A 17,066-nucleotide genomic window follows, 5' to 3' on the forward strand; every position below is an offset into this window, starting at 1 on the left:
AGAGTATTTTTTTCAACGATCTTTTTTGTAACTACTGATAGATCTGTAAAACAAAATGATGCATAAATAAAATCTGTAAGTATGTTTAGGGCTCTCTTTTCAATAAATGAAACAATACCAAAGTACCTAATAATATATTATACCTAATTATACATAACTTGAAATATCTCAGGAAAAATATGGGTACTTTCTGTGACTTGAATCCACAACCATCGCAATTCGTGTGTTATGCTTTACCACAGTTGTAGGTATATTCTGTATAAATATTAGAGTGATTAAAAATTGCATCGATAGCTTCATTTTTATAACACGCTACCCAGATTGCGATGGTTCTTGGTTAAATCCCGTTTGTTTTAAATTACGAACATTTAAAGAATGCTATACCTACTCTTAAATTGAGCATAGTTAATTAAAAACATTAATGTGTACGGTATTTTTGCAACCTAGGAACTATTCACGGGTTAGTTGTTAGCCATGAGTCCGAGTCATTTCTTGGGCACTTGGTCGCAGGATAAGGATACTATGAATAATTCATAATAATAAAATATTGTTCCTTTAGGGCCTTCAGTTGAATACGCAACACTTGCAAGAAGTGGGAAGCGATTTTTGTGCCGCTCTTGCCGCCTTGAAAGACGCCGCCCTTCCAGACCTTCGTCTCATCACCGATCATGATGGGTAACATGATATTAATTCTCCTAACCAATTATGTTTAGAACACCGATTATTAATTGTTATGATTTATTTAAAATATGATCTCCCGGAAATTACCAGTTTTACTATTTTATTTTTTTTTCATTTTTCTACATACATACAGGAATGCTGTTTACAAAACTGATACAGAATACGAGTTAGGAGAGGCAAGATTTTTCTTAAATGTTGTACCTAGTATTTTTTTGTGTGACATTTGCGCAATAACACATTCTCTATACTTGTGTTTTCTCTAATGAAATTTACTAATAAAAAAAACTGATTGCTTAAAACTACCATAATATTAAAACATGCTATTTATTTTAATTACTAACATGCTTGATTTAAAAAATACCTCAAGTAAATTGTTGTTTTATTTTCATAAAAATGACGGCAGCTTTTCTAACTTTCCTGCATCAAAAAGCGCTACAAAAATCCTGTCTGAGACCCTCGTTGGTTTTCGTAAAAGATTCAATAGAGCATCGTGTAGTTGTATGTTTGGTTTTTTTTTTGTTACTTAATAATAAATTATTTATATTCCATTGTTGGGTGTTTTGGCGTTGTGGAATCGCATTAATATTCGTCGCAAGAGAGGCGGCTGCTTCCTTCCGACGGTGCCCCCACACCCACTTACTCAATTATTGTTGTTCCGAGAATTTTGACAATTTATTCTTTGGAGGAATATAACTTGTATAAAATTACATCACATGTATTCTAAAAAATAACCACTTAACCATTAGATACTACAGTAGATATGTACATGGATATAATATGTATATTACCCAGGGGATACCAGGCAAATTAATATGTAGGTATTCAAGGGCTCGAAACGGACCGGAATGTACCGGAGCGCCGTTCCGCGTCGTGGAATCGGTAAAATTATAGCTCCGTCTCGTGAAAAAAATAATTTGACTCTCTGAGCTAGATAAGCCATAATGAAAAAAATCCAACACACTTATTTTTATAAAATACAGATTAAATTTGATAACTATGTTCATATCTTCAGAAAATTGTTGAACGCTCCAGTTCGTAAACTTTTCCATTTCGAGCGCTGAGGTATTCAAATATTCTTAAATAATTAAAAGACAAAATGAACTTTTCATATACAACGTTTTTTAAATTTTCTGTTGAATTATTATGCTCAATATGCTCAAACTTGTACTTGATATGTAGTAAATAAAAAACAAAAAAACAAAAATATAGAATACTGAAATGTTACTTTGACATTTGACTGTATATATTAATAATTTAGTTGCTAGGACCACCCGCTTAGCAACCAATAATAGTCTTTTACTTTTTACGGATTTTTCTGAAATAACTTTCCATACAAAACAGAATTAACTGAAAATGAATTCAATCAATTCTGCTTAAAGATGGCTAAAAGTAATAAAAGAATGCATTGGCATCGTGCCCTGATATATTCTAAAAGTTTCAAATATCTGGCTAGTCGGGAAGTTAGTTAAAAATCGATTGCAAGATTTGTACTGGACAAACAACCACCGGACAAACAAGAATACGAGCTAATAAAAACGTTGTAAAATTAAGAGAGGCTGAGGATTGAAGGACGTATTATAATTTAAAAATTTGTTTTAACACATACCTCTTCCACCAAAAATGATTCAAAGATACGATTGCTTACAGGGTCGGTTTTAACCATTCGGGACCCTATTTTCAACACCATTTAGGATAAATATATATATATTATATGGGTACGTGTAATTTAACAACTTATCTCAAAATAGCGGCAAGGCATTTCATAATATTATTAATTGCTTGCATAATATGCATTTTAATGGCTGCTATCCATATCATCTGAATATGCAATACCTACCCTAATGTTTCTTCATCTCGCCAAAGTGATTACTGAAGCTATTTACTTGTTCAATCAAAATGTTTTGAGAATTATATTTCCACATTTTTTTTACTAAATTTCCCATGATCGATTTGGCTATCTGTGCTCATTTTTTTTCAATTTTGGGGCACCTTGACAGCGCGCGGCCCTACTCCTGCGCGCAATAGCTTTGTACGAAAAGTCAAAATTGTATAGGTGTTATAAATATTTTCGGAATATTTGGTTATATAGAATTTATAATCGCTTAACTATTCAAGTCGATATAGGTACTTGACTCGGTTACCTATGTACATGGATGATGTTAATCCTCTATCACCCATTATTTGACTGTGCAAATTATATCATAATAATTACCTACGGGCTCATATGGAATTATGGAAAATTATTTATAAACACCCTAATAATACCTACCTAATCAATTTATTAATTAAACTGTCGTTTCGTATCGTACCTCCCTTATACTCGTACCTACCTGGTGGCTTTAATTTAAGGGTTACAAAATGATCTTTATTTTGAAATCTAACAATGGCATGGCTTGTTTTTCCGTATTTTTGTTTTTTTTCGTGTTGTTTTCCGTGTTCAACATTTAACATACCAACATATCCTGCAAAAAATAAACAACGCCTATTGATAAATAAACCACATACGTTTAGTATATGTATATCCATTATAATAACTATCAAGTTAAACATTAACAAGCGTTACATATGCCATTACTAAATAAATAGTATAAAAGGAATTTTATTCATTATTGTGTTTTTGATCCCAATACCTTATCAATTTATTTTTTAATGTTAGTAATTTTAAAAACCCACATAAAATTTCCGTAGATGATAATTAGATGCACAGTAAGGTTTAGCAATTGATAGCTAAAAGGAGGACATGTTCTCTTTTTAATCGAAGTTTTGTGTCCATATATTTTCCATTTTGTAAACCCCTAATATCTATTAGCCCATCCCTTCAATCATAAATCTGGCGTTGGGCCCAATCACTGATATACATACATAGTAATAATTGCAAAGTTACAACCACTGCGGAAATTAGAGACATAGCATCAGCTAGCAAGATATAATATATTGTTTAGCTTTTAAATGTTATCTACCCAAGAGAAGTACATATTTATAGTATATAATATAATATGATTTTGACGTCTAATAAACAATCTAATATTTTTATATTTTATATACATAGTTCTCTAATGATGAAAGAAAAATTTTACTTATTAATTCTTAAGTTACGATCACGGCATCTGTCGTCAATTTAAAAAATCATTTTAGTGAGAAGCGAACGTACGAGCCGTGTATACGATTTGCCGTAAATAATATCGATACAGAACTTCGGATATAAATATTGTTAGTTTCATTGTTTCAAGTTTAGTGATACTTTTGTAGGTATGCTGTATGTGGGTTCTAATACAAAATATTATATTATAATTTGTACATCCATTACCATCTCACATCCATCCATTTCTCCATTAATCCGATTTTTGTTATTTTTATAAAAGTATTTTGCAAATGTATTGTAAATAAATAATAACAATTATTATTTATCTGCCAACAGGACTGATGACGCAGACAGTGATGAATCTTGTTCTGATAGTATTCTACAATCCGACTCCGATGAAAATTTTGATTAGTTAATTTATTAAAACAACAAAAAAAATGTATTCCCCTGTTCACTAACAAACTTTTTGTGCTCTGTTCATAATACTCTTTTAAATGTAATGTAAAAAGGATTTTTGTTTATCGTGTTAAAAAAAATGTAATACTGTTTAGTCTTTGTAATTGCTAATTGATATCTCATCTACCAGTACCTACCTATAATAGGCAATAATATACAACTAGATAGATACTTAATACTTATTACTTACGCGTTCATAGTATTTTGGTATAAATTAAATTAATGTCAAGTATATTTAGATCTATATGACATTCGTAAATGACTGCAGACACGAAAGAATAAAAAACTAATAACTTTAAAAAATATATTGACCAAATTAATGAGTGAATATTCATTGTAGTAAATTAAATTAAGTAATTTTACTAGTTAGATATGTTGTGAAAGCCTGCCTATTCGTACTTAAATAATTAAAATTTTGTTCTACTGAATATTGTATTTTAATGGTTGTGAATAATTAGATTGTGGCATCTAAATTTAATTATTTATACAATTAAATTTATGTTGTGTGTGTTGTGATATTGTGATTTTAATTTTAGAACAAAAATTATGAAAATTGTCTGAAGTTCTTAAATTTAACGATGCATGTAATTATAATATAAAAAATATTATATTGTTTAATATCAGTTTATCTAAGATGTTTTCAAATATGTGTTTATAACTTAAAATCTTGTGTTAATTATTGTTTCGTGAATATAACTCTATTTTATAATGTATTATTCAAGGGGGCAGTGTTTTAATATTATTGAAGTTTGGTTCACTTTCCACTAAAAGATTTGATACCTACTTACTTAGATATTATAATAAATTATTGCTTTGCTCACATTTTAATAATTATCTTTTATCAGTATTATAATATATTTTTTCGTTTATATTTATTTATCCATCAAAGTAGCATAAATACGAAAATATTTACAAAAAAAATAAATTGTTTTCGATGCTCCAAAAATTTTATGGTGACATGTTATTTTTAGATAACCTACTAATAAAATTCATGAACTCTTGCCCTGGTTATTTTATTTTAAATAAACTTACCATTTTCTTTGTGATGTGCTTTGTATCAAATAAATAATGCGTATCTTCTATTATAAATGATTTTTTTTTAATACGTATTCATCAATTAATTTTGAACAAAAATGTGTAACACTACGTAAAACGTCAACTTCAGGGTAAAATGTTTTTTTTTAAATATAAAAAAATATTTAAATAATATTCAAGCCAAAACGTTTTGCCTGAATACATTATTTACCAACAATGAAATAAATATTATGAAATACTATACATAATTCATAATTGATTCCAAATTATTCCATGGTGTCTCATGTTGAGGATAATTATTATGAAAAATTATACACTTTATAATAGGTATGTGGATCTTTAATAATCTTGTCAATTTTACAACAATTTATCAAGCATTGAATTTTTTTGTGATTTTGCATAACTACCAATAATAGAACATCTATAATATATTTATCACTCCATGTTGACATGTAGGCAATTGTAACATGCGAAGACAATACACGCTATTATTATTATTGACATTTATCTTTCAATAAAAAAGTATAAAAAAACCTTACTATAAAAAAACCAACTATTTTTCTCTCGAAAGCACACCAAAAATATATTTAGGAATTATTGTCATTTAGTTTATCAGGCTTTTAAAATAATTTTTCCTTTCTAAGAAAGATTGTGAGTAACAGTAAATATACAAATAATTTATTGCTTTACATATCTATACTAATATATCATTCATTTCATACCATCAAATTCTAACATATAGTTTGTTCAAAACATTAAAAAAATAGTATCTGGCAAAAGAAAATCTTTGTGCCATTATCACGACATTCTAGACAAAATGAAAAAAACATAAAAAATAGTATAATAAACGTGATATTTTTATCGATATTTTATGAAAAATAAAACTTGTAAATTTAAAAATATATTTTTCGTTTGGACCAGCCAAACTGCTTTATCTCGATTAGCACGGCGTAAATATTGTAGAACGTATTGCCATTTTTGCAAACGTCAGACGTTTCTTCTTTCATATAAGCACTATTTAAATAAATTAAGAATTAACACACTGGAAACTTTTGGTCATTCGTCTTTAGAAAATTTGGTTCTTGAAGCCACAAACTTCTTGATTTGTTCATAAGTCAGCCACATGCAGATATTCCATGATACCAGCCTATAAAATGAAGGTGTGAATCTGAAACAAAAAACAATTAAACATAAATATTTACACGTACAATAAAGTTATAACATCGTCAATATGATAAAAAAAATCACAGGTTGATAAGGGTTTCCCCTTTCCTATACAGACCTACAAGCTTGTCTGTATAATGACCAAAAATGGAACTACGAACTGCCATAAGACGCCATTTTTAAAATGTCATTCGAATGTCAGATTTTGTCCAGTTACGAGTCTTAATTGGGTAGTTTTCGACAATGGCTCCCCGATCCCATTCTTCAGATAAGTTTATAGGTATGTAATATTAATACTATCGACCAAGGGTTCCTACTTCCTACATGTTGGAATATGAATTTAAGTTTTGAACTATTTCATTTGAGTCCTAATCAGTTTCGTCCTATGGATACCATAGAGACAAGATAATATTATATATTATCATCTAACCCAGAGCTAATAAATAATAAATCATGGGGAATCACGCGATAACTGTATTATTAAGAAGGTTTTAAATATAAATATAAGGCTTAGGGAACTTTAACAAATTTTAAAACCGTGGATTATCGACATATTTAATCTGTTGTAGTACGTCTAACTCTAAAGTGCGTGAATTTTATTATATGATATTAGTTTTTTTTGCGTGCAGTGATCCTCCATTCTTAAAAGTAACTTTTAAATTATAAGTATTCTTAAATGTGGCCACAATCTTGTGTGTCTAAAAAATTGAACGAAAATTCTGTGGAATATATTTAAAAATGAGATCAAATCATCAACGCCAACCAGATAACCCCCATTCTATCTCCATAAATGAAATACATACTTACCACGTTAATAATAAATTTGAATTATATATTGATTACAGAATATTTATCTAGACCAGTGATTTCCAACTTTTTTTAAGTGGTGGATGGAACCCTTGAGACATTTTGCAAAATCTCGAGCTGTCACATATTAAAGTCCAGGTAACTAATTAATACAATCTTTCAATTTTCAACAAATCAATTTATATTATTTTTCGTACCTATATATTTATTTATAGGGTGCATAGGAAGTATAGTGTATAGCTCCACAGGTAAAAATTTTGATACATCAGCTATTTTGACATATTATTATTCGTCCAAAATTATTGAGCAAAAGCCAATATAAATTTAAATTCCTTTAAATTATAATCCCTTATAAATAGTATAGAAAAAATCTATGCAGTGCTAAAACTTTAACGTTAACGTGCGAGTTTTAAATGCGTTAATAAATGCAAAATGAACAGTGCGTAGTAGGCGGCGAACGTCGTTACCAAAAACTGAATTTCTTCATTCTTTACTGCTTCAAAATTTTCTCTTACAAGTAAATCTCCCGCTACCTACTGCAATAATATTGTACCAAAACGATTCCTTAAAAGTAGGTTACGGTAAATATTTTTTCTCTATAGCCAAAGTGGTTTTAGATGTACTTTTTTCGCATGTTTTTGTGAATTGTCGCGGAGCTCCTGACGCAATTCGCAGGATCGCAACTGAGAATCATTGATCTAGAGGTTCAGTCTATTTTAAAAGCTTTTATTTTTAGATACAATTTTTATCTGGATGTAAATAAGAATTATCTCTTATATATTTTCCTAAAATCCTTGATTTAAAAAACTGTGTTTACCCTTTATAAAATGCAGCCGGTCCTTCCTGCATTCCCATTCTCATTGCACAGTCTATCGCTCCTTTGTACTGTCCTTTACTCGAATTCATATATCTTGTCTTTACTACGTCAACTGGAGAAGCGACGATAGTTGCACAGAAACCTATTACACAAGAAACATTCCAAATTAATTAAAAACCTAATCAAGCCTCATTGTATGTCATCAATTATGTGTGTATGTGTGTGTGAGAGAGAGAGAGAGATAGAATAAGTGCGTGTGAGTGTGTGCAATGTGTAGGTACGAAAAATAAAATAATTAATTCAAATGCATCTCTCATTTTATATTCCAAAACATCAGGTAAATATTTGATTTATTAGAGTCCCGATCTATGTCTTTTGATAATGTGGATTAATTGTATTATTACCTGCAATAACAGCTGATGTGAAATGGCACGGAATTGAATCGTTCATAATTTCCCTTCTAAGTATGGCATCCTTAACAATATCATAACACACTATTTCAGCTACGTTTATAATGGCATTACGGCTTATATTTGGTAAAGTTCCTGAAAATAATCAAAATAATTGTAAATTCAATTAGATAACATTATAATAGGCATACTTTGGAATGGCATTAGGTTTATACATAATATTATTCAAGACAATACGTGAAAAACTTGAACCGGATTCGACTTTGCAAACAAAACCTAATGTTTTGAGGCTGTTCCATATTATATTTTATATTCAATAAAGAATGTTCTATTCTTAATTTAAAAATATAATTTAAGTAAAACAATAACGATATCATAAGCTTACCTCTCCACAATCCTTTCATTCCTTCATTTGATCCTATATTTCGATATGCTTGAATTGTTGATTTATATCTGAAATAAGAAAATAAAAATATTCATTTCAAAATTTCAAGGATATTTCTTTCAATGAACGAACAAAATTTTTTAATTAGCAAAATTATTAATTTGAATATCGTATGACAGCATAATATTATCAACAGAGCTTATCTTAAAAGCGAGTGTTTCAATGTATAGACTTTTATAATAATAACATAACATATCTATTAAATATATTTTACCCAACAGAAATTGAGCCCGGATAATATTAATATTTTAATACATTAATCAGTGAAAATAAATGTTTATCACAAAATTATGTTTAATATTTTTAAAAAAATCGGCGTGATCACTAACGGACCTTGCAAAGATTTTAATATGCCACTAAGGAAAAATGAATTACTTAGTTAAAAATTCGAACAAATAAAAAATTAAGATACAAATATAATGTTTTAATTGTATCCACCAAAAAGAATGAATATTTAATATGTTAAAATTTCAATGCGGCCTTTATCTTAGCGGCAATTATAATAATGTTAAGGGGGGACATGCTCGTCAAAGGTCAAAATTGAGTTTTTATTGTATTTTCAAACCATGATCCTGGACACTCCTTAAACGTTGTAGATAATCTATTTATATAATTTTAAAGCCTTATTATCCTTTATAGTTATTTTAAACATTTGAGGACTGCATGAAGTATTTTTGTTACATAAAATAGTATTCTTTTAAACCTCTCGCTCTAATGTTTTAGAATATAGTCATATTTCGGTACATAACTGTGCAGTGGTGTTAAGATTTTTTACATTTATTAATTTTTAAACGCATTTATAAAACCATTAGCATAATTTATTACGAGATAATTTTTGTAAAATATTCACGATAAAAAATTATTTTGATAATCTCTGTGATCCCAAATTTGACAAGAATTAGGCATTTTATTATTCAAAAAATCGGCAAGATTAACACATTTGAAGATGATTCTAAAGATATTTATTATAAGCTATGTCTTTGACCATTCAAGTGTGATAAAAATCTTATGAATAATGATTGCTTTATAATAATTATTGACCTAAGAAGAAGGTAGTGTTTTTTGAAATACGCCATTTCTTTTGTCATTCCCTAGTAGTTAAGCTACAACATACGGCCGTAGCCATAAAATGACAAACTATAATTAAAGTAGGGAGTAAAATTATGTTAACGCGCGTGTTTGAACATGTACCTTACCGAATTTTTTTTTATTTTTTTTTAAACGGTACATGTTCAAACACGCGCGTCAATATCATTTTACTCCCTACTTCAATTATAGTTTGTCATTTTATGGCTACGGCCGTATGTTGTAGCTTAACCACTAGGGAATGACAAAAGAAATGGCGTATTTCAAAAAAACACTACCTTATTCTTAGGTCAATAATTATTATAAAGCAAGCATTATTCATAAGATGTTTAGCACACTTGAATGGTCAAAGATATAGCTTATAATAAGTATCTTTAGAATCATCTTCAAATGTGTTAATCTTGCCGATTTTTTGAATAATAAAATGCCTAATTCTTGTCAAATTTGGGATCACAGAGATTATCAATATAATTTTTTATCGTGAATATTTTACAAAAATTATCTCGTAATAAATTATGCTAATGGTTTTATAAATGCGTTTAAAAATTAATAAATGTAAAAAATCTTAACACCACTGCACAGTTATGTACCGAAATATGACTATATTCTAAAACATTAGAGCGAGAGGTTTAAAAGAATACTATTTTATGTAACAAAAATACTTCATGCAGTCATCAAATGTTTAAAATAACTATAAAGGATAATAAGGCTTCAAAATTATATAAATAGATCATCTACAACGTTTAAGGAGTGTCCAGGATCATGGTTTGAATATACAATAAAAACTCAATTTTGACCTTCGACGAGCATGTCCCCCCTTAAGTAAATTATATTATTATGAGTATCATAATAGTTTTCCCAACTTACATTCCCGCCTGTGCCTGCATGCGTACTTTGACGACATCTGTGGGTTGTGCGAGAAGGACTGCCAAAGCACCGGTTGTGATTCCTGCTGCGATTCTTGCCGTGACATCATACCCACCACCTCGCCGTCCACCTGAAATTAGTCCAAGATGCAATCTGTATTATTGTTTAATTATTCGCCGGCAATAGCGATAACCATCACCTAAGTTATTTTCGCGCACCGACTAACCTTGACACAACAGACGTTTGCGAGATCGGAAATCGCAGTCAGCATATTTATTTGCATTTAATCATAAGTGTGTTAGTTAATCCCTACTCTACCAAAAACATAATGCACTTTCCGGATTTGAAACAAACTTGTTTAACAAATAATAGATGCACTGTAATGGCGTGCGAATCATAGATGGAAGTATCCCCAGAAATAATCCATAAAGTACCTACTATCAAAAAATATTATGTAAGTATCTATTTATGCAATGGTGTGGTAATTTTTTTCAAAATTTATTTAGTACTCGCAAAGCTTGAGATTTCTCATTTTTTTTATTTCGAGATTCACTAATTTACAAAATGAAGAATATTTGATTATCGAGAATTGGACATTGGTTTATGGATTTCTCGAGATTTTTATTGTAGGAATTACACTAGGAAATTGTTGTGAATACCTTTTAAAGAAAATGTTTCGTCCAAAACCAAATTTAAGTTTTGCTTAACTATTCCCCATAAAAAAATGATTCTCATAGAAGATTTCTCAAAAAATGATTATCCCTAAATTTCTGGGAAAAAAAATTCGAGAAACGAGAATCAACATTTCTTGAAATAAACTATAAATCTCGACCATAATCTTTATCTACATAGTATAACTAAAGATTTATGTACAATTTTTGTATCAGTCCGAGTATGGACCTAATAGGTTGAGCAAGTGTCTGACATCCATTTCTCATAAAAATCTGTCAATCGGTTATTATAAACTCCTAAACTCAAACGTGATTGTATCAGTACTGCCTTCGTATATTATATGTATATTTAACTTGGATTGACTTTAAAATAGGTACATACTAAAAATATTATTCTGTGCACTGCAAAATATTCTAATGACTGATACAAGTTGTAAATAATTTGCGACTTTTTTCAAAATACGCTTTCATTTCATTTAAATCATCTACTTTCGTAGTTATTAAAGTATTTAAAATACATTAGGTACTTACTATCGAAGTATGGCATGTAAAATCCTTTTACGGTGTCGTACAATCCAAGTCGGACTGACGCGAAGCACATCTGACGCTGCAGACCAGCTGACAGTCCATTGTACAGAGCCCTAAATTATATAAACATATTGATTAAAAAATATTATTCGCGCCATAGCAACAGGTAGGTATCAAAGTTATTTTTACTCAGTTTATTTCAATCCAATGACAAAAATTATGAATGGCTGTACCCACGTAGTATATTATATATTATAACTAATAAGATAATAATTGTGTAAGAATGATACCGTAGATATAATCGCAAATACACACTAAGCTATAATCAGTCAGTAACAATAAGACTGTGATAATGTATTTAATTAATAAACACATGCAAATTTCCAATATATCAAAGACAGAAACATCGAATGATGTGTGTGTCATTTTTTTCATTAAAAGAAATAATGACCATTGTGCGATTATATCCAGCGATTATTAAATAGGTATATTAAAGTGCATTGATTGCAGTAGTGTAGGAATTATTTATTGCCAAACATACTCATTTTACCTACTTCATTATCTTGTTGCGATCTTATACCTATTATATAACTGGTACCTAGGTATATTTAAAACGGCATAAGTGACAGTTTCCAACTTTTAGGAGAGCAAAAAAAAATGATAAAGTCATAATATATTTTGACTTTCTAACTGCGTACCTACTCTACAAAAAGAAATTAAAACTTTTGGGAAACTCAATGAAATTCTAAACCAGTCATGTCCAACTTTAAGTAGGCTATGATCTACTATCCAGTATCACTTATCAAAACTGGAAGATATTAACCTCTACTTACTCTACTATATTGTATTATAATTTTTTTTCACCTGCATACTGAGGGCACTAAGGTATAACAAATTTAACAATAACACCTTGTCTTTCATCATCACAAATAAATACTCAACTTCCCATTCGTCGTGAAAATCATAAGTTTTTGTCCTCTTTTGGGTATTCATTCATTCATTGTCAAACTAATCTCCTACAATACAAAGGTCCTACTGCACGACGGAAAAGAAAACTACGCATCAGTTTAAAGTGCGGGGATCTTCTCTTTCTCTCGCGCCTGAGGCAGACCGTGAGTGATGCAATACGAATCAAGTGATAAGACAAGGTAAAGCGACCTTTTACGTGGTTAATTTATAAATGACTATCAGGTAAGTTTAAAAAATACGAATGGCTTAACCATTCCTCCCCCTTTAAAATCTCAATGAATCATATAACAACTAGACATATACGACTTTTATATTTTCACTGCCTACTTAATTCCTATAGACCCTATGGTACGATCGACCAAAATCCATCCTGAAATAGACGCGAAATTATTGTTCTAAATAGTTTAATCTCATAAAATTAATATTTTTGTTAAATGGTCGCTTTTTTTCCGACCATGTCCGATCCTGATCATCCGGATCATATTATGGACCTCCACAGAGTGGAGGTTTGTATTGACAGATTTTATTTTTACGAGAAATGGATGTCAGCCGCTTGCTCAACCTATTAGGTCCATACCAGCTCGTACACAAATTGAAAAACAATATGTATACTTGCCAGACCCAGGATTCGAGCATGGGACCCTCTACACTATAGACCGGAGCTTAACCCACGCGGCCATCGTGGGTGTACAAAATTATTGTAGTTGTCGCTTACGCATTTTTTACTTAATTCCTACCTACCTCAAGTTTTTGATCGCATCTAGCTGTTTATTGAAAAGTATTTTATATTATAATATAATATATAATATGTATATTATATATAAATACGTATTAAGGTGGGTCAGTTTTATGGGTATTATATTTTTCAGCTTATTTGTGAACCTAATAAAGAGTCCACTCAACTATGTTTGCGATCAAAACAATAATTTTATTTTTGTTCACAAAATGTTTTTTAAAATAACTTATCCTACCCACTCATATTCAATGCCGTTACAAAAGGATACAAAAAATAGTCATTTATCTTGGGATAGTGATTGGAAATATTTATGTTTGGCAAATAATCAAAACATTTGACAGACATTTTCGATACATTATTACACGATGACAAAATGATTAATTATAGAATATTTATAAATACACATCCAAATGCACTGATATTTACTATGGCATAATTAGGTATTTAAATATTTTACCTCGCGCTTAGATTTTACAGTCGGAAAACAATTAGCTTATAATAATACACTATTACCGCTCAGGCGCGCGCTTGAAAAAGAAAAATTATTTAAATAAATGGAATATTATTTCATCTTCGTCAGGACCTCATGACATGGTCGTAACCAGGATGATTTGGTTATTCAAACAGCGCCCTTCTCAATGACTTGACCGTACTGCTCTCGGCAGGCAATATACGACACGTAAGGCATGTGGTCACTAGAAAATCCGTGGCACTCATAAATTTATGCAACTATCTTGAGCTAAAAGATAAGACATCGTGGAGGACACAAACGGACACTAACCTCGTTTCATAATAACTCGTAGATTAACACCCTGCAGGCTAGGTGTTTATTGCTAGACTCAAAGTTCGGAGTGTCTGGGTACGGGGAATGTACCAGGAAAAGTGCGCTATTGCGCTTTTGAAGCGAAGAGAAGCTATAACTAATATGCGAAAGGTAAACGTGGATAGTCAGTGGCACCAGATAGATTTTATTAAAAAAAACCCACCCCCCGCCGTTTTAAAAATTAATAAAATAAACCGAATGTGTGCCATGGAATTAATATAGAATGTTGTACTTGTTATTTCATATTAATATTTAATCTATTATTTATAATACACCTACTACGTCTCTGTTCTGGCAGAACACACTAACTGGAGAATACTAGTTTTGAGTAATTTGACTTTGAAGTTGTTAAAATGTTTGAAATGGTCTATCATGTGAGTTTATTAAGTAATTGTAAAAAGGATGACTTTAAAATAAAGACTGTTTATTTATTAAGAAGGTTTCCAGACGGTAAAGTTTGAAATAAGGAACATTTTGGTATAACTAACTCAATATGTCATTTTTTCGAATTAGTGTCTTCTGCCAGAACAGTGACGTAAATATTGTTTTAGCTGTACATAAAAACTTCTTGATGCTAGAAGATGGGTGCCGGAATCACTTTGAGATTTTTTATCAGCGGAACAAATTCCAATATTGTCTCAAATGTTAAAAAAAATGATTTTTCGAACAAAAAACAAGAACATAATTATTTTATAAGTTTTTCTCTTAATTATTATATTTTAATATAGTTATTGAGGGCCACCGAAATTGAATTAGCGCCTTCAAGCGTAAATTTGAACCTGATAACAGCGAAAGTGCTTTTTTTATTATCGCGTAAATTTATTTCTATAATGGAAAACAAGTGGTACCTATAAGTTATATTCTAAATAATGTACATAGTAGTTTAATATCAATGTTCGATAACAATGATACGTAAATTGTAGTGCTTAATAGGTAGATATCTAGTTAGGGTTAGCACACGTCAGTCACAAAAATTGACCCTATAATATAACAATGAATATACTTACTTACCAATTTACTTACTTATCCCCTTTTAATTTATTGTAATAAACTATTTTTTTATTATTCAATGAATAAGACACAAGATTTCAAAATGTAACATATATATACTGAATACACATAATTTGAAATATTGAATATACATAAAGAAAAAATACGACGACCGACGGGACTTGATCCTGTACCCGCTGGATTCGCGCCAGTATGTTTTACCATTAAACTACAGCCGCCTTAGATAATTAGACGATTTTAACTAGTAGTTGTTTCTAGTGTATATATGCATGAGATGCTTTCAAATTATGTATAATTTATTATAGTTGGTCACATATTATACAAACTTCTCGGTGGGTACAAGCAAACCTCGCAGACACTTTTACTAGTCAAGTCGCGTTTCGCGAACCAATTCCAATTTCAAACGAAACCGATCTTCGCTATAATGGATTTGCTCATTTTGTCATGAAATTTGACTCATATCGGCCACCGAGATATTATCTGACGTATTAAAAAATATGCCTTAAAATATTGAAAAAATATTAATAGTTTTCCGCATAGATGCATAGTACATACACATAGATAAGAACCTTGTTAACATTATGGAATATTTATCAATCTAGGGTCGTATGCATGAGATTCACAAATACTTTATAGGCTATATACTGCTCATTTGTATGCATGAGTGCAAATGTAATTCGTTGCTTAGCGACGTCATAATGTGTCATAGCGTCCAAATAATGGCAAACTTATAAGATTTCATTCCCCGACCATTAATTTAAAATTTTGAAATTGTAAATGTGTCTGAAAGTGTGCGAACGGTACCATATAAATTTAATAATTATACATGAATAATTATTATGAACTTTAAATAATTTATCAGTTATTTTATCACATTTATTTTATAATTCTACTGTACGAAAGGATAGAGTATTGCCAGTAAACATTTCCATTTGGTGGCAATACATACATATTATTATGACTAACTACACTTTAATCACTTCTATTAAGAGATGTCAAAACAGAATAAGAATAAATGACAGAAATGCAAATGGATTTAGATAATAATATGTAATGATCTCTGTATAATATTATCATTTATACCAATCACCGTATAACACTATTGATGTTACCAGTGTAATAATACTGCATTTCATAAGCGAAATACGAGCCATTGTATTAGTTACCTACTATCTAGATTATAAATATAATGAATGCATTATTAAAATGACATTTGAAAGTTACAGATGAAGCAGCCATTTTGAATGACGTGTGACGTCATATTGCTTACGTCACAAACAGTGATATACGCTATATGGTGGAACATCGGTTAAATAGCTTATAAAGAATTTGGTAATCTCATACATACGGCCCCTAGTTTCTAAGCCATACAGGCGTAGAGTTTAGTAAACTTAACTTTATGTCCTAAAATAAGTTATTAGATTATCTATAATCTAGAATCTATAATGTTACTATCAGCATCCCAAAAGCACGACACA

The 17,066-nt window shown here is 30.1% G+C and overlaps 2 protein-coding genes across 6 annotated transcripts in view; one reads left to right on the top strand and one right to left on the bottom strand.

Moving 5' to 3' along the window:
• LOC147072356 (cytosolic carboxypeptidase 1-like) overlaps window positions 1-4,286 on the top strand; it is a 175,996-nt gene extending 171,710 nt beyond the window's left edge. For 2 of the 3 annotated variants that reach the window (XM_085947032.1, XM_085947033.1), the window contains exons 23-24: window positions 560-675; window positions 4,100-4,265. In XM_085947032.1, coding sequence (XP_085803158.1) covers window positions 560-675; window positions 4,100-4,175 — 192 coding nt within the window. In that variant the 3' untranslated portion in view covers window positions 4,176-4,265. Of the gene's footprint in view, window positions 1-559; window positions 676-814; window positions 858-4,099 lie in introns of all 3 variants that reach the window. The other variant, XM_085947034.1, reaches the window with a different exon arrangement.
• A 1,102-nt stretch (window positions 4,287-5,388) lies between these two features.
• LOC147072358 (dicarboxylate carrier UCP2-like) overlaps window positions 5,389-17,066 on the bottom strand; it is a 39,323-nt gene continuing 27,645 nt past the window's right edge. For all 3 annotated transcript variants that reach the window (XM_085947676.1, XM_085947677.1, XM_085947678.1), the window contains exons 5-10: window positions 12,053-12,162; window positions 10,851-10,980; window positions 8,838-8,905; window positions 8,447-8,587; window positions 8,043-8,184; window positions 5,389-6,422 (exon numbers count right to left, since the gene is read on the bottom strand). In XM_085947676.1, the coding sequence (XP_085803802.1) occupies window positions 6,311-6,422; window positions 8,043-8,184; window positions 8,447-8,587; window positions 8,838-8,905; window positions 10,851-10,980; window positions 12,053-12,162 (703 nt within the window). In that variant the 3' untranslated portion in view covers window positions 5,389-6,310. The remainder of the gene's footprint in view (window positions 6,423-8,042; window positions 8,185-8,446; window positions 8,588-8,837; window positions 8,906-10,850; window positions 10,981-12,052; window positions 12,163-17,066) is intronic.

This window comes from Rhyacophila brunnea, unplaced genomic scaffold, assembly GCF_057557595.1.
Source record: "Rhyacophila brunnea isolate RB1 unplaced genomic scaffold, BYU_Rbru_1.0 scaffold_2, whole genome shotgun sequence".
In the NCBI taxonomy this organism is placed as follows: Eukaryota; Metazoa; Arthropoda; class Insecta; order Trichoptera; family Rhyacophilidae; genus Rhyacophila; species Rhyacophila brunnea.